Genomic DNA, 19,303 nt, shown 5'->3' with positions numbered 1-19,303 from the left:
ATTTTTGGTTGTAAATAGCAGGTTCAATTTTTTTATTTCCGTACTGTCATTTTTTTTTCATAAAATTTTTGTGACTTAGTGTAAGTTGCTTTGTTAAGGGTGGTTTAGAAGCGTATTTGATCTCTGGTAGTGTATGTGCGTTTGTGAGAAATATACGGTGAATTTTGGTCGACTTTCATCGTTGGAAAAAGAGAGGAGTGCAAAAAAAAATTTGACGTACGTACGGATTGACAATCCGTACGGCCAAATCATTTTTAATTTTTTTCTTTTAAATTTTACAATGATAAATTAAATCAATTAAACAAATTTAGTTCAATTATTGCTTAAAGTAGCTCAATTAGAAAAAATTAATTCAGTTATTGCTTAAAACAAATCAATTAGACAAATTTAATTCAATTATTGCTTAAAACAAATCAATTAGACAAATTTAATTCAGTTATGGCCATACAGATTACAAAATTTTGCAATGATAAAAGAAAACAATTTTAAAAATATTTTAATGATTAATTTAGTAATTAGTTAAATTTAACAATGATAAAAAAATTTCATTTAGTCATTAATTAAAAATAATTTATTTTAAAAACATGACCAAATTTTTTCAAAAACAATGGGATAATATTATACATGACAAAACAACTATTATATATAAGAACATTGTTGCAACAGATTTAGAATCAAACATAAAAAAATTATAAAAAAAAAATAAAAAATTCATAATCTAAATTGTTCATAAACGAATAAGCAACAATTAACATTGATCAATGAATCAAAACTATTCCATGTCAGCATTAACGACAAGATCTGAAAAATGTTTATCGACTCAATTTAATGTCTTCTAAAATATTGAACAGACGAATCTGCAACGTCCTAAGTAAAATGCATCACTTGTCTTAAGAAAATATACATGCTACTTGAACGTCTGAAAAAAAAAATGTATGTCAACAATTATGTTATGAAATAAAACTGAAAAAAAAAATGTGATAATTAAATAGGAATTGCTACTAACTGCTACAATATTTCTGTTCAGTGAGATAAACCTTAAAGATGACAGAACCTGACACTTGATGTTATAAAGAGTGTCACCTTGGGAATGATCCCTGCAGGCAATGATCTTGAGTATGGTAAGAAAAAATGCATTATTCCCATAACGATGCAAGGATACTAGATGATCTCCGGTCAGCTGGTAAAAATCTCGTAGTGTTGTCCACCCTATTACAATGGCTGGTTGGTCCAAATCTTTGTTGTACACAACGTTATGATAATTTTTGTCTTGGTCAACCAAATGCCATACACCGTCCACTACGTCATTCTACTTGACAACATATACCTTATCAACTTCACCGAAAATCTACATGTCATATCACAAAATAAGATTGGTTAGTTACACGAAATAATAGAAAAATCAAATGTTAATTAGATCAAAATGAACATGACCCGGTCCCCAACGTGAATGGTCTGAAAAAAAGTCTCTGGTGGAACCGCGACATTCTACATCATGTTTACCATTTTCCTCCACTCTCTGTGCTCTTCAATGGTTAATTCTGACATAATCACGCAATTAACAGACATTTAAGCACAAAACAAAAATAACATTCAAGTAACTATATGTTAATTCTTACTAGGCAATTTAAAATGTTCATTTCTTGATTCAATGAAACAACTGACATCTGAAATATATTGACAAAAAATATTATATTTTGTTCAACATTTTTGTCTAATCTAATTTTTCTTTCTGAAATCTAATGCTTGTTTTAAAAATCTAATATAATCTAATCTAAATTGTAATCTAATCCTACTAACATTTCTTAGATAAACTGAATAAATAAATAAATCATTCATAAAATCAATAATAAACAAACTAAAATGAATATAAATATTTTTTGTTATTCCTATTTTTTTCCAAAAAAATGATTTTTTTAAAAAAACTCTTACGGATCAGCAATTCGTATGAGCCATACGGATTGTTGATCTGTAAGACAGGTTTTTTTTATAAAAAAAATCATATGGTTTGATAATTTGTATGATAATTTTTTTTTTTAAAAAAACTATACGGATTGCCAATCCGTATGACGTAATTTTTTTTATAAAAAAATCATATGGGACAACTTTTAAAAAAAAAAACTATACGAATTGACAATTCGTATGACAGATTTTTTTTAAAAAAAAAACCATACAGATTGCCAATCCGTATGGCATAATTTTTTTTTAAAAAAAACAAGCCATACTACAATCCATATAGCTTTTAACTAACAAAAACCACAATATTTTTAAAAAATCATATACAGATTGCCAATTCGTATATGAATTTTGCAGAACACCGAGAAAAACGCAGTGAACACACGCGGAAAACGCCAATGAAGGAGAAGACAAATACAGTGAACACCAAGAAAAATATAATCAATAAGGAGAATAAGCAATAACAACCACAAACAAACGACAACAACAAAAGAAGAAGAATAACTTACCTCGAAGGAGAAGAAGAAGGAAAAAGCAGCAACAACAAAACCACAAACCACACGATCACGGAGGAAGGAGAATGGAGGAAGAACACAAAAGGAACTTATCATTTTTCTAAGGGATGATATATGGATAGAGAGTAATTTCTCAGGAGTGTGTTTTAGATAATTTGTGAAAAATTGATTACTTTAATAATTATTTTGTAAAAAAAAGACTATTTTAGTAATGATATGTATAGTTGATAATAATTAGAGAATATGTGTTTTAAAAACTATTGAGTTTTAAGAGAAAATGTGTTTTTAAAAATGAAGTTTAAATATATTTTTAGTATTTCAAATTTATTTTCTTTTTATTTCTTTAAATTTGAAGTTATTTTTTTTAGTCTACAAAATTTACAAAATATTTTTTTTAACCCTCATACATAATGTGAGTCAATTGATAAATAAAACATTTATAATTTATGTCAACTTTTGAGCATTAAAATTTGATTTTTTATTTTATAGTTTAAGATATGAAATTACAATGTCATTAACTTCTTTAAATACAATTTTAATTATTTTATTGATTTGATTCTAATAGTCTTAGTACTTTAAAATATAAAATAAAAAATCAAATTCTAATAGTAAAAGATTATCCCATATTGTGAATGTTTCATTTTCTATTTGACTCACATACTAAAATTAACATTTTATAGATTTTAAGGACTAAAAAAATAATTTTAAATTTAGAGAATTAAAAATAAAATAACTAAAATTTAAGAAATTAAAAATATATTTAAGTTTTTTTAAAATTATATATTTAAGGCTAAAAATTATTAAAGATGATAAGTATAAATATGTATAATTTTTAATTTAAAAACAGCTTAAGTGGAGAAAAATAAGTTGTCCCAAATATAAACACATTTTTTTTTACAGATACACATTTATTAATGATATGGAATACGGAATTACACAAAAGACAAAATCCACTGCTAGAGTCTAGTAGTAAAAAGTAAAAAATAAAAAATGTAAACTAGAATAGTAGTATTTGACACGTAATTGTAAATAATTCCTTCGAGCATAAAAAATGGCATTGACCGTTCCCTATTTCGTAGTTCAAACACAAAAATAATCGCTGGTGAAGCTTCTGACACTTGTCACCACCCTACACTTTAGTTCCCACATTTTGACCATATTTAAAATAAACGTACAAACCCACATGTCACCGTTTCGCTCTCACTTTCAACTTCCAACCCCACTCCATAAACCGTTTTATTGTTCCTTCAATTAATAAATAATAATAATCTTAACCACCGTTTCCTCACCGCGCTTTTCATCATCGCACCGCACACATGACGCGCCTCAGAAAACTCGGCGCCGTCGCCACGGCCACGGCCAGCGCGTACGGCAGCGTCCTCTTCCTGCACTCGTCTCTCGTCTCCGCCGGCGACAACGGAGGCGGCTCCCCCCTCGAGGCCCTCCGGAAGAAGGTGCACGACCCCGGCGCCGTCGTGCCGGCCAGGGAGGCGCAGCAGTCGGCGCTCTCGGCCGCCGGCAAGTCGAATCCGCTCGACGTTCTCGTCATCGGCGGCGGCGCCACCGGTTCCGGCACCGCCCTCGACGCCGTCACGCGAGGACTCCGCGTCGGGCTCGTGGAGAGGGAGGATTTCGCCTCCGGAACTTCGTCGCGATCCACGAAGCTCCTTCATGGAGGTACATTGCTGCAAATGAGTTATGATTTGTATTGATTTTTGTGTCACTCATGCTTTAGTAGTGATGTATATTGAATTTTCGTTATTCTGTTTTGTCAAATGATTTCGAATTGCGCGGTGTGCAATTGCTGTTTGGAATCTAGAACCTTCTGTTAGAAGGAAGGTTTTAAATTGTGGTCGCGGTTTCGTTTCATTCTGATATTTGAGATTGCAGGGAATTGCATTACTGATGCGGCCATAGTCGTGGTTGCCATAAACCTTGACGTGGCGGCGTGTGGCGAACTGTTTCTTGAAACCTTGTTTATGAGTTTAACGTGGTTTATTTTTTGGTTTTTTTTTTTATACCATCATTTGGTTGTGAATAATGTATGTTGATGATTAATGAATTGGAAAATGAGTTTTTTAAAGGAAGATGATAAAACTGAACATATGCACATGGAAGTGGAACAGCATCAAGCTGTTTGACCTGGGTGGTATATTCCAGATTGGACATTGGTGTTCTGATTTCTAATTCAACGCTGTTGCTTTTATAATTAGTAGTATTTTTTTTCTCTTATTCCTTTGCTTCGTGTAAATCATGCATGGGGATCTACCTAACAGAATAAGCTTTTAAGAGAGTTGGTAGTTGTCGACTTGTCGTAGTATTGGTGCTTCTATAATCAAATGGTCTTCATTCTTCTAAGGCCCTTGAAAATGGGAAAAGAAAGGAAGAGAATGGATAAGAACTAAGAATAAAAAGAAGAGATGAGATGCCAAAATGATTGACATTAAAAAATTGTAAAAACTGAACACTTAGATCATTCTTTATCAATTTTCTTCTGAATCAAGTTGGCTACTGTCTGCAACTATTTTGAGATCATCCTATGCATAGGTTTTCAGTTGGAGTTCTTCCATTTGTTGATCTGTCAGTCGTTCTGTTCTCTTGATGAATTTTTTATTATGTAATTAAGTATAATTATACCATATTGTTTTTGTTGTTGTTATCCTTAAGCATGTTATTATTTTCTTTTGTAGTTAACACAGGTTATACTTCACTTAAAAATTGGTCGGATAAAAAGGCACATGCTATGGCTGTAACAGAAGATGCAGATATTGATGTCGTTCTTTGAAAGGAAATTTGGGTAGAACTGTGATCAATATTGTTAAATAACCGTTATAACTCCTCCATAACGCTATAACGTGGCGTTTTTCAGTCCCTCCGCCATAGGCAATTTGTGAAGGGAGGCCCATTATGGTGCCAGAATATTAGGCTGCAATGGAGTGTTTATATGGCAGAATTTTGGCCTCACCATATGCTACCATCCACCATTGATAATTTTGACTGTGATTTTGAATTAGTTTTTGCAAGTGAAAGATAAAATATGAAATGTACTCGATAAACTAAAAAAAAATGAAACACACTGGGATTTTAAAGTTACCCAAGTCAAAGACGATTGTGGTTCCCTTTTCGTAGAGGCTTGAGAAGCATCTTTGATTACAAGTTTTAACTTTTGACACAAGATTTGCGAAGGCCTGTGTGTATCTTAACAATGTAGACACTGAACTGCCAGAGTTCATTTCTCTGGGGCAATGTTTTATTAAATTTATGCACTGTTCTATTTTTTTTAGATTAACTTTTCTAAACACTTTATCTAAATCTAATATGTTGGTGTTTTTGTGAACTATTAGGCGTTCGATACCTGGAGAAAGCTGTATTTAACCTTGACTATGGACAATTCAAGTTAGTGCTTCATGCACTTGAAGAGCGGAAACAGGTTATTGAAAATGCACCACACCTATGTCATGCATTGCCATGCATGACACCGTGTTTTAGCTGGTTTGAAGTAGTGTACTACTGGATGGGCTTGAAAATGTATGATTTGGTCGCCGGAAGACAACTGTTGCACTTATCAAGATATTATTCGACAAAAGAGTCTGTTGAGCTCTTTCCCACTCTGGCAAGGGTGGTAAATGATAGAAGCCTAAGGGGAACAGTTGTTTATTATGATGGGCAGATGAATGATGCACGGCTTAATGTTGGATTGGCTTGTACTGCTGCTCTAGCTGGTGCAGCAGTGCTGAACCATGCAGAAGTTGTGTCCTTACTGAAGGACGATGACGGAAAACGGATAATTGGTGCACGAATTCGGGACAATTTAACTGGTAAAACATCCTTTTATTTCTATCTATTACTAGAGACACTGAAGGTTTTCACTCTTTACCTTTTTATGTGTGTGTGTGTGTGCATCAGAAAATTTAGGATAATATATGTCAGTAGTTTAAGCAGATTTGGATGTTATAGGTAATACACATGCAATCCCTAGCATTATTGTCCTACAGTCGATGTTTAGATTAAACCACATCTGTGTGGAATGTATGGTAAAACGAACGTTACAGTTTGGGGAGTACATCTTAATCTGTGAGTTTTAGGAATCAAAATTAAATATTGGTTATTTATTGCTTGATAGTTAACTACCTTTATTTGTTATTTTACATGCTGCAGGCAAAGAGTTTGATACATATGCAAAGGTAATTGTGAATGCGGGTGGGCCATTTTGTGACTCTATAAGGAAAATGGCCAACAAAAATGCACAGGAAATGATTTCTCCCAGCAGTGGGGTGCATATTATACTCCCTGATTATTATTCTCCTGAAGGAATGGGCCTAATTGTCCCTAAAACTAAGGATGGACGTGTTGTTTTCATGCTGCCATGGCTGGGAAGAACAGTTGCTGGGACTACAGATTCTAGCACTAGCATTACTTATCTTCCAGAACCACATGAAGATGAAATACAATTTATATTGGATGCCATCTCTGATTACCTTAATGTTAAAGTATGTTATTCCTGCCAATATAGCTTACTATTTTTACACGTTTTTTCCCCCCTTATATTTTCTGAAGAATTGGTGTGGAGAGAACACAATGATGATGTTTGATTCATAAAGTCCCCACCTACTAGGAAAAGGCTATGCTTGGTGTTATTGTGTTTTCCCTCTCTCTTATTTCTGATGTTAGATTCAGAATTAAATAATTCAATTTGGTAATTGTGGGAACCCCCTGCCTTTTCTTTTATCGTTGACGGGGCTTGTCCTTTGATATGCAAGCAAATTGATGCTAGTGACTAGTGAGTATCCACTCAATCTACATGTCTTTTTTTTTTTTTTCTTCTTTGAAAGAATTAATAATTGCATTTTCCATACCACACTGTTTGCTGATGGGGAATGAATAATGCGGTGGTAGGTACGCCGTGTTGATGTTCTTTCTGCTTGGAGTGGCATTCGGCCATTAGCATTGGACCCAACAGCCAAAAATACTGAGAGTATCTCAAGGGATCATGTTGTTTGGGAGGATTACCCTGGTTTGGTCACCATCACTGGTGGCAAGTGGACTACCTATCGAAGGTAATTATTTAATGGGCAGCTGAAGTTGCTTTGCTGAAGTTTTTTCAAATGTTGTTTTGCTAACCAAGCATATTGTTAATCATGTTGGTAATCTAATTACTCTACCTAATGAGTAATATTCAATTATTTTCTAACTTCTAGTGTTTAAGTCATTGTTGCCTTTTTTTCTCATCAGCGTTCCAGCAACGTTGGTATTATTCTGACTATAATGTGTTTTCAGCATGGCAGAAGATGCTGTTAATGCAGCTATAAAGTCTGGAAAGCTGACCCCCACCAGTATATGTGTGACCAACAATCTCCGGCTTGTTGGTGGTGAAGGGTGGGAGCCTTCTTCTTTTACAGTTCTTGCTCAACAGTATAAGCGCATGAAAAGTACATATAGTGGTAAAGTTGTTCCCGGGGTAATGGATTCTGCTGTTGCAAAGCACTTGTCTCAGGCATATGGAACATTAGCCGAGCGTGTGGCTACCATTGCTCAGGTTTGCTTGTATTACTTATATTTCTTATTGTTAGTTTTGTTGAGCAACAAACATATACAAGTGCATTTTAATGTAAAATAGAATGTGTGATTAGTAACTGCTGTGATTTGGTGTCATTTGATCAACTTTTCAGTTCCTAGTACTCACATTTAAATAAGCACACAGTGCGCTGTTTTGTATTTTTGTTAAGTTTGTATTTCAGAATTTTAAAGATGGAGCCAGATTTTGTCTGGATACGACACTATCTGTATCTATAGGAGTATACTTCCTCGGTGTAACTCTTCCTTTTCTTTTAGTCATGCTGTTAGGCAGTTATGTCACTCTGGTAGTCTAACTATAGTTGGTTAACATTAGTTAGGCAGTTATGTTAGTTGACTGTTAGTTAGGCAGTTAGTTAGGACAGCTGTTTGGCAGTTGTCACTAAATAACTCAGTTAGTTGACAGTTACAGTTATGTAACTGCTATATAAACTATATTGTACTCAGTTTCTGTTTGGGGTGAATAATATCTCACTTCACCTCAATTCTGTTAGTGATATTTTCTCTCTCTAAGATTTCTATATGGTATCATAGAGCTCTGTTTCGATTTCCATGGCTTCCACTTCCGCTTCTGTTCCTCCTCCTCCCTCTCCTCTGCTGGGGAACGGTGGCTCTCTGCTAGGTTCTTCGGCGGTTATCACTACGAAGGAGTTTTCGCACTCCATTTCACAGAAGCTTACCAATTCCAATTATCTCCTTTGATGTCAACAGGTTGAACCTGTTCTCAAAGGACATCGGCCTTTTCATCTTCTCATTGAACCGCAGATTCCGCCTCGATAACTCACCGCTGCCAATCATGATGCAGGTGTTGTTTTGTCTGAGTTTCTGCTTTGGGAGCAACAGGATCAACTCCTTTTGTCATGGCTTCAGTCCACTATTTCTGCTGAGGTACTTCCGCGGCTTGTTGGTTGCAAAACTGCGTGGCATCTTTGGGACCAGCTTCACACGCACTTTCACTCAAAGAGGCAGCTCCATAATGATTTACGCAATATTTTTCTGAACAATAGTTCTATTTCTGACTATTTGTTTCGCATTCAAACCATTATTGATTCTCTCTTGTCGATTGGAGAGCATGTGTCTGAATCTGATCATGTTGACATCGTTCTTGATGGTTTACTAGATGAGTTTGAGTCGCTCGTCACCTTTGTGAGTGGCAAGTTTGAGTCGCTGTCTATTGGTGAAGTCGCGACTCTTCTATTGGTTCATGAGACTTGAATCGCTTGCAAGAAATCACTTGCCTCGTCCGTTGCTTCAATTAATCTCGATGAAGGAGCAAAACCTAATTCTAGCCCCAATTCGGTGCACCAGGATTCTTATCCTCAGGCTTATGTTACTCAAGGTTCTGGTTCATCATCGCACTCTGGCATGAACTATAAGTATTTCAATGGTGGAAATAGGTACGTTAACGTTGGCGCTGGCCATGGTGGCGGTGGCAGCAGCGGCTGAAATTTTAATCGAAGCGGTCGCAGTGGTGTCCGCGACAGAGGTCGATTTGCTCATAACCGGTGCCAAATCTGTCATAAATATGGTCATGAGGCTTCTTACTGTCATCATAGGCACAATGATGATTATGTTCCCACTCAGCCTATGGATTATCCCAGTCAATATCCTGATCAGAATCAGTCTCAGACCTCTGCTAACTCCAATCAGAACCAGTACCCAAGTCAAAATCAAATCACTAATTCCCATCAGACACAACAGTCTCATCAGTCTCAGTACAATCAGGACTCTCAGCACACTAATTTTCCTAAGCCAATTTGACAAGTGTTCCTTCAGCCCCTTCTTCGAGTTGGTATCCTGATTCAGGGGCCTCTCACGATATCACAATTTTTTCTCAGAATATTCATCAAACCAGATCAAATTACAATTGGTAATTATCAGATTTAGAGAACTGAGAGAACAGAGAAAATAAGAGAAAACATTGAGAACAGAAAAAGGAAAAACTTATATTATTGATTCTGAAAAAGCTAGTCTTTAATGCAGTTACTTATAAACCTCTAGACCTTGAAGCTAATCACAAACTAACTAACAGAATTATGTTAAACTAACTAACAACTAACTAACAGAATTCTGTTAGTGAAAGAAAAGTAGTTAGCTGTCTAACTGTCCTGCAATAATTGTTTGTAACAGTTATTTTTATACATTCATTCTAATACCCCCCACAAACTCAAGGGGAAGGTTTTTCTACAGAAAAATGCTTCACATTGAGTTTGTCCCTTAGTGCTTCAAATCTTGTTGAGGAAAGTGGCTTGGTTAAGACATCTGCCCATTGATCTAAGGCAGGAAGATGCACAACTGAGAGTGTTTGGCCAAAACTTGTTCTCTTACAAAAAAGACATCAATTTCCATATGCTTTGTTCTACTATGGAACACTGGATTGTGAGCTATGGACACTGCACTTTGATTTTCACAGTAAATCACAGGAGTTTGAAAAGAAACATGTAATTCTATTAGAAGGGTTCGAATCCAGGTTAATTCAGTAGATGTTTGGGCCAAAATTCGATATTCAGCTTCTTGCCGTGACTTTTTGCTTCCTGGACCACCAGGATATCAAGTTTGAGCCAAGAAAGATAGCTGCTCTTGATGTGGAACGTCTGTCATCAATATCTGATGCCCAATCAGCATCACAGAAAGCATAGAGTGCCATAGGTTTTGAAACAGAAGCAGGTTGAAGGAATAACCCATGAAATATAGTACCCTTGAGATATCTTAATATCCTTTTGATCACAGCCCAATGAGAATCCAATGGATTAGCCATATATTGACAAACCTTATTAACAGCATAACTAATCTCAGGCCCTTTACTAAATTTCTTGACACATGGTTGAAACTGCCCTCACTATGTTATCTCAAGTCGTCTCTTGAGTACTGGGACCATGCTGTTACTTCTGCTTTGTATCTTATCAATCACCTTCCATTATCCTCTATTAATCAGGAGCTGCCTTATCAGAAATTGTTCAACAGACTCCCAGATTATAAGTTCCTGAAAGTGTTTGGATGTGCTTGCTATCCTCTCCTACGCCCCTACAATCAGAATAAGCTTCAACCAAGGTCTCAGGAGTACCCTTTTCTAGGCTATTCTCTCTCTCACAAGGGTTACAAGTGCATGGCTTAAGATGGCAGGATGTATATTTCAAAGGATGTGATATTTGATGAGTTGACCTTTCCTTTTCCTAGGTTGTTTGGAGAACCAGACTCAGTATCCTCAACTACTGCTGCTGTTTCTTCCTCTCAACAGCCCCTAACAGTTCTGTCTACACCTCCAACAGGAGTCACTCCTCCCACTCTTGACAACCCTACTCCTGCAGGCCAAGTGGATGATGATTCCTCAACAGCTAGTTCAACTTCAGTGGGAGCAAATTCTGTTTCAGATGCTGACTCTCAATCAGCTCCAGCAGTTCATGTCAGACCTGATAACACTCATCCTATGTGCACTCAAGCCAAGGCTGGTGTAGTTTAACCCAGGTTGCAGCCTACTCTTCTTTTAGTTCATGCTGAGCCCAGATCTACAAAGTCTGCTCTTTCTAATCTACAATGGCTGGCAGCTATGAAAACTGAGTATGAGGCCTTGATGAAAAATGGTATTTGGTCTCTCACTGCTCTTCCTTCAAATAGACCCCCTGTGGGTTGCAAATGGGTTTTTCGAGTCACAGAAAATCCTAATGGCACTGTTTATAAATACAAAGCCGGACTAGTGGCTAAAGGCTTTCACCAGCAACCTGGTTTTGACTACAATGAGACGTTTTCTCCTGTAATCAAACCAGTTACTGTCAGAATTCTTCTTTCTCTTGCTGTAACTCATAAGTGGAGTCTTCAGTAGTTAGATGTCAATAATGCTTTTCTCAATGGTGTTCTTGAAGAGGACAATTTATGGGGTCAAACAAGCTCCTCGAGCTTGGTTTGATAAACTAAAGGCCACTCTTCTTCGGTTTCAGTTCAGGTCCAGCAAGTGTGATCCCTCACTTTTTGTTTACACTGATTCCAAAAATACTGTTATCTACATGCTTGTGTATGTAGATATTATTGTCACCGGGAACAATCCTATATTCATCAAGTCTTTAGTCACCAAACTCAACACTGAGTTTTCACTCAAAGACCTGGGGAATCTTGACTATTTTCTGGGAATTGAAGTTAGACCTCAGCCCAATGGTGCTCTTATTCTGACTCAGTGTAGGTACATTAGAGATTTATTGGGAAAAACAAAAATGGATGAGGCCAATCCCATTTCTTCTCCAATTGTTGGAGGCTGCAAGTTGACTAAGTCAGGGTATGAGCCTTTCCCTGACCCCGCTCTGTTAGTGATATTTTCTCTCTCTCTCTCTCTGAGATTTCTGTAGTATATAAATATAAATTCAAGATTATGGTCCAAAACAAAAAATGCTCTTGTATGTGACGGCATTTCTTAATCTTGCACCAGAGTAGAGATTGGAACATGAGCATGGGGTGTTTCCTTATTTGTTTCTTTTTCCTTTTGGTTCTTCTGTTATTACTCAAAACATACATCAGTCTATGCATATGTGAAATGGTGAGACATCCTCTCGTGATCCTAATGGTGCATTTTAGTTATTGCATTATCTAACAATAAGGATCTTTTTGGTATGATGGCAATATTTCTCTGTTAAGAGGCTTCATGCATGTTCTAGGAGTTCTAGTCTGCTTCAGTATTTCGTAAGTATTAAGAATTGATTCTGTTTTTTTTTTTTTTTTCTGTTTAGAATGAAAATTTGGGTAAACGACTTGCCCACGGTTACCCTTATCTGGAGGCAGAAGTGGCGTACTGTGCTCGTAATGAATATTGTGAATCTGCTATTGATTTCATTGCTAGGAGAACTCGTCTTGCTTTCCTTGAAACTAACGCAGCACGAAAGGCATTGCCTCGTGTGATTGAAATATTGGCAAATGAGCACAAGTGGGACAATTCAAAGCAGAAGGAAGAGTTGGAGAAGGCTACAGAGTTTTTGAAGACTTTTAAATCCTCCAAAAATGCTCAGTTCCATGATGGGAAACACAGTTAGCTTTGTACCTCTGCCTAAGTCATCAATCAAATTAAGGAATCAAAGGCCATGTTTTAGTTTACCACTTTGCCAATGATCTTTGTATTTTGTTTTTTTGCTTTTCCCTCCCACCCCAAGTAATTCTTTACATTTATTTGTTCTTTTAACATTACGGGTTTTACAGAATAGAATTCCCTTAACTGAAGCAGTTTCACCCAACACTAATATCACCCCAAGTAATTTTTTATCTTTTTGATATAAAATGTTTTCTTTGTTAATTTACGGTCTATGTGAAATAATTTAATTAAGGACTAGGTGATGTTTGCTTAAATTTTCTTATAAATACTTGTAAGAAAATAAATAAAAAATAGAATATATTAAGCTTCTTTAAAAAATTAAAATCAACTTATCTATTTTTCTGTCTTTTGAAAACCAGTAGAACAAGTAGGCACTCCTGATATGATAGTGCGCCAATAACATGTTGGATTGCTAACAGAGGAAAATAATAATTTCTCTAGACGTAAGTTCATTTACAACATTTATAATGAGAGTTATTTAATGGGTTGTTTAACAAAAAAAAAATGTTATTTTAATGTGCTACATGTAGTTTTGAGTTACGACAGAATAGTTTATATAAACAATTATTGTCTACCATTGTCTATGAACCTTAAAATAGAATTTATACCTATATACCTATAGTCGTATATTTAGTAATTCTCAAACTCTGTGTTATCGAAATAAGCAAGAATGTTATTTCTACGAAAAATACCATTGATTGGTATTTCGATCAAGATACTGAAAACTAACATTAGTTCTTTGTCTCATTCTTGGATCGATGTTTGGAGGAGATTCAAGGACTCTTAAGAGCTAGTGACATATTATGAAAGATATTGAGAAAAATTTAGATTCTATCTCAACTAGAGATCAGATAAAATATATAAGTTAAAAGTAATCATGGTTATCGTATGAACTAATTTTTGAGGTTAAATTAAAGTTATAAATATGGGAGAGATATATAGCACGTTGTTTACTCATCTTGAGGGACTTTAGAAAAGCTATTGAGAAATGAGATTGGTAGCTGGCTTTCTGGCTTTTCATGCGCAATATTGGATCAACTCAATTGAGTTTTCTGGGGTACTTGGGGCGTTTAAACAAACTATTATTTTATTTTTAAATAATAACTAGAAAATATCTGAAAAAACATAGAGACACTCTTTATCCTTCTTACTTGCTATGGGTGCAACAACGGCCATTGCAGCACTCTCAGTTCACTGCTTCTCCAAATCCCACACACACTTTTCACCCTTTCGCACTCTCCCTCGCATCACATGTTCCTTCTCTTCCTCCATCGAATTCACCATCTCCTTCGCTCCTCCCAAGCCCAAGCCCAAGCCCAAGCCCGAACCCGACGCCTCAAACGAGCCCGATGGGCCGCTCCTCATCCCGTGGATCGTCCGGGGCGAGGATGGCAACCTCAGGCTCCAATCCGAACCTCCCTGAGCCTCCTCCAGGCCATCGCCACCGCCCAAACCGGAACCAAAAAGGACAATAAGCAAACCAAAACCACCGCCGCCGCCAAACCTCAAAAGGCTCGCGCCACCGCGCCGCCGCAGCATTCCAAGGCGGCTCGGCGGTTCTACAACCAAAACATCAAGGAATCCCCGCGGCACGCCTCAGCAAGGTTCTCGCCGCCTCCGGAAGTGAGTTTGTTACGGAATTTTGGTTACGGCGGTTACGGAGTTAGTTATTTGCCATTACGAGTTGGTTGGTTGTTTGTTGCTGTGAATGTTTTCAGTTGCGTCGAGGAGAAGCTGTGAAGAGCTTATATTCGAAGGGAAAGTTACGGTGAATGGTTCCGTGTGTAATACGCCCCAGGTTTGGTTTATTTCCTGTACTGAATTAATTTCATTTTCTCCAATGTGAATTTCGTGGTTTTTGGTTTCTTTGTATTAAATTTAATTTATTTATTTTGCATTTTGAAGACTAGAGTTGATCCTGCGAAGGATGTTATCTATGTGAATGGGAGCCGGCTTCCGAAGAGGCAGCCTCAGAAGGTTTACCTGGCATTGAACAAACCCAAAGGGTATGTTAAGGTTCTGTTTGGATAAATGTCTCTGTAAGTAAGTGAGTACTAACAGGAAAAGAAAATAACAAGGTACAATGAATTGAGATTTTCTTATAAGCTAAGGTCAGCTTATATACTTCAACTTTTGAAGAAGATAGATGAGAGAGTTTTATAAAAAGTCAAGTGTATCAGCTGATTTTAACTTATAGAAAAAGCTCAATTCATTTTATTTTGTTAATTTCTTCTCCTATAAGTTCTTATGAAGAAGTTTATCCGATAGGACCTAAATGTATGTATACATTGCATGAACTAAATTTGTAACTGATGAAAATGCTATAGCATTTCCACAGGTATATATGTTCGTCAGGGGAGAATGAGTCTAAATCTGTGATTAGTTTATTTGATGATTTCTTGAAGAGTTGGGTATGTGAAACTTTGAGCTTTATTAATTAATGTTTGATTGATAGTAGATTTTTTTTTAATTCTTTGATCTGAAATAGTTATGTGAAGGAATTGGATAACTCTTTTTGAGATGATAAATTATTTTCCATCTCTTTTAGGATCTAGGTCTGTAGTTCTCTCTGCTTTTAATGAAGTCTTGTCTCTCACATAAAAAACATTTTTTTTTCTTTTTTTGCAGGGCAAAAAGCATCCAGGAGTACTCACACCACGGTAATTTACTGTAGGGCGCCTTGATGTTGCTACTACTGGGTTAATTATTGTGACTAATGATGGTATATGATTTTCTGTGATAGCAGTTTTATCTCCATTCTATTGATAAATTACATCTTAAACATGATTTGTTCATCTAATACTTTATGCAATGATGCTTTTTTATACTTTACCGGAGATTTTGCTCAAAAGCTTTCACATCCTTCATCGGATTTATCAAAAGAGTGAGTCAATGAGTTTGGTTTGGGTGTGTGTTCTCAACGGAATAATTTATGCTTCTCTAAAGGTTCTTGGGATGTTGTGAACACATTGTGTATGGGAAGTTTGGTTCAAATGATTTTGATGCTGTTGTGTGTTTCATAGTTTTTTACTGTTTACTTGCACAAAATGATTGAAAATGATTATGTTCTCCCTATCCCATGGCAATCCTATCCTAATCAAACACTTTATTGTATAATGATTTAATGTATGGTTTATGTTATATGTTGTTTTTGGTGTTTTTATTATTATTTCTGGGACCAGGAAAGTCCTTCATTCAAATTTCAAATAAATTCTCACATTCTTTGAAACATCTCATTTGTTATATCAGATACATTGCAACAGTCGATGGTTTAGTTCACAAGAGGCACTTAATAGCCATAAGTGAGGGAACAACCGTTGAGGGTGTCCATTGTGTACCTGATGTTGTGGAGTTACTTCCACATCAGCCAGAGATGCAAAGAGCTCGAATCCGCATTGTGGTAATTTATCTGTTTTGATCTTCTATATCAGTTACACTACTCTACTCAATACTAGTTGTAAATTTGTGATTCTCACATTATCGGATGATAACATAGTATCTCACTTAAACCACAATCTATTGGTGTGTATGGTTGAAGATGCCTTTTAATGCACATTACAGTGTTGTAGGCTATGGTATAGAATAAGTATGGAACTATCGACTGTGCTTCATATAATACTACTTTGGGTCGATTCTAGGAGAGGCAGGAAACATAATTTGCTTTCTCTATCTAATAAGTAATAAGAAATTATGATCTTCTCTCATTTTAATCTTACTCATAAGTTCAAGTGTTTTAAGTCAGGTAATACTGAATGATTTAATTTTTGCCCATCTTATAAAAACCGAGCAAGGGAACTCTCAGATGAATGGCTTTGACATAGTAATCATCAATTACAAATCCTGTTTTCCTTTTTTGTTTCTGAGTGTTTGATCATATTTTGGAACGTGAACACTGAACATATTGTTGGACCTGAATGGGAATTTGTACATATCACATGGGAGTATTGGTATATATATATATATATATATATATATATATATATATATATAAGCAATAATGCCAGGATATTGACATCGTCATTTTCTCAAAATGACTTCATTTTAGTCTGTTGAATTTTTTCTATCTACTTTTTAGAGCATGAGACTTATCCGATCATGAAGAGAAGACCTAGCTGACATTTGTTGCTTCTTTTAATTTGGATTCTCATAGGTTCATGAAGGTAGGAAACATGAAGTTCGTGAACTCGTCAAAAGTGCTGGACTTGAGGTTAGTTTAAATCATGCATGCACTCTGTTTAACTTTCCCCAGAAGGCCAAAACTACTAATGCTTAGGCATATGCAATATGTGAAAATCAATAAAATCATGAAATTTAGTGAACCCAATTCCAGTCATACTGGATACTGCTTCTTTGCTTCAGATTTCTTAGGAGTTTATTTAATTTTGGTATTTGTAGGCATAACTTGTATTGATATTTAGTGATGCTATTATAATTTTTCATTACATCACATATTATTGAAATGGTTATATCTTCAACATATTATCATGCTTTCAGAGGAAGCTTATATATCAGGCTGACTCTCGTTACTAGATAGCACTTTCATGATTTGCCTTTTGATAATTTGTCTCAGTTGGAAATGGAATACTTCTCTGACCTTAATTGAATAATCCTCTCTGCATGTTGTATGACATTATTTCTGTTTTGTAATGTTGAGTAAATTCTTATGTTAAATCCATCGGGAAAATAAGATCAGATTAAAGATTTTTGGTTTGGCTTGACATTGATTACTTCCTCCTTGTCTTTTGTGGTATCTGCTTGCGTTTATGGGAATTTTAGTTTCGGGAGTGTTTGCATGTATGATATCTATAGATTAATAACATGCTAAGTGCTTTTATTTTCTCCTTCAGGTAAATGGCTAACTGCATGCATTGGTTTCTTATTTCTGTTTTTCAGATTCATTCATTAAAGCGAGTACGCATTGGTGGGTTTAGACTTCCACCAGACCTCGGGTAATTGCCATGCTTCTAATTTTCCTTAGTTCTTGAAGTAGTCTTCAAATCTAGTAGTAATAGCAGTATTCAAATACAATTCCTATAACGTTTCAATTGAATTACCTGGTAATTAAGTGGATTAAAATATTTTTCATCTGTTGCATTTCAGGTTAGGAAAGTATATTGAGTTAAATTCAACGAATCTCAACGCATTGGGGTGGAAGAGCTAATAAAGTTGCTTCTTAGATTTTTGGAGCTAGAAACATTCCTCATTCTTATTCAGATCAGAACAGCTCTGAAGCTATTTTCGAAGTGTTGGTCAGCACTTGTTTGATTTGAGCTGTTGAATTCTGATACCTGGTGCATTACTTGGGAGATTATTTGGAATAGTGGCAGTGCACACTACTTTCTGGAGTGTTTGACGTGAAAACTGGGAGAAGATTTGAAACCACTGCTTAGAAGAGATATGACTTTTTTCCTATGAACGTGATGCCCGGGGATTGCTCGTATCTTTATTGAAACTAGACATAGACCCGCGTCATGCAGGGGTTTATAAATAATTTAAAAAATATTTAAATAAATAATTTGATTGATAAATAAAAATTAAAAATATAATTATTAATGATATTTGAAATCATTGACGGTTAGATGAGTTAAAAAAATTATATATAAATTAAGATAATTTGTATTTATCCATATATTTATAAGGAAATATTTTAAAATTGGAGTATGACCACTTAATTAAAATTGAGTAACGTGAAGGTAAAAATAAGTATTATGCATAAATATTATAAGAGTAATATAAAAATATAGTGAAATTGACATAATAAAGCACATAATATTAAAACACATAATGTGAAATATATATAATGAAAGAAAAATAGTCAATCATAATGTTAAAATACATAAAAATTATGTTAATAAAATTCCAAAAATTGTTTGTTTAAATATACTTTTTGTATTTATTTTCTTTTGATGACGACTTGTTGATGAATTTTGTTTTCTTTGGTATGCTCCTTTTTAAACTTTGAAGTAAGATTGACTCCTCAGAGGATGTTAGAACAATTTGTTTTTTCGTCTTTCTCTTTAATGGACTTTCTGAGATTGAATAAACTTCATTTAATGATGAAGATACATCTTTTTGACTTCTTGGATGCTGGTAACTTCGAGCTTTTGCTTATGACAAATTTTTTTTCACATTTTTTTTTAATGGACTTTCTTCTTCTTTTGATGATGAAGATACATCTTTTGACTTG

General features: G+C 35.3%; 1 protein-coding gene and 1 pseudogene across 1 annotated transcript; both read left to right on the top strand.

Annotated features, from left to right (window-relative positions):
• Positions 1 to 3,787: 3,787 nt before the first annotated feature.
• On the top strand, positions 3,788 to 13,302 carry LOC114401439 (glycerol-3-phosphate dehydrogenase SDP6, mitochondrial-like). Its single transcript, XM_028363949.1, has 6 exons — positions 3,788 to 4,148; positions 5,816 to 6,289; positions 6,630 to 6,961; positions 7,368 to 7,528; positions 7,749 to 8,007; positions 12,761 to 13,302. Exons 1-6 carry the CDS (start codon positions 3,788 to 3,790, stop codon positions 13,058 to 13,060), a joined length of 1,887 nt encoding a protein of 628 aa, XP_028219750.1. The 3' UTR covers positions 13,061 to 13,302.
• Positions 13,303 to 14,069: 767 nt separating this feature from the next.
• On the top strand, positions 14,070 to 18,069 carry LOC114402411 (annotated as a pseudogene).
• The last annotated feature ends 1,234 nt before the right edge of the window (positions 18,070 to 19,303 follow it).

This window comes from Glycine soja, chromosome 20 (assembly GCF_004193775.1).
Source record: "Glycine soja cultivar W05 chromosome 20, ASM419377v2, whole genome shotgun sequence".
NCBI lineage: Eukaryota > Viridiplantae > Streptophyta > Magnoliopsida > Fabales > Fabaceae > Glycine > Glycine soja.
This window is presented reverse-complemented; position numbering and strand designations above follow the sequence as displayed.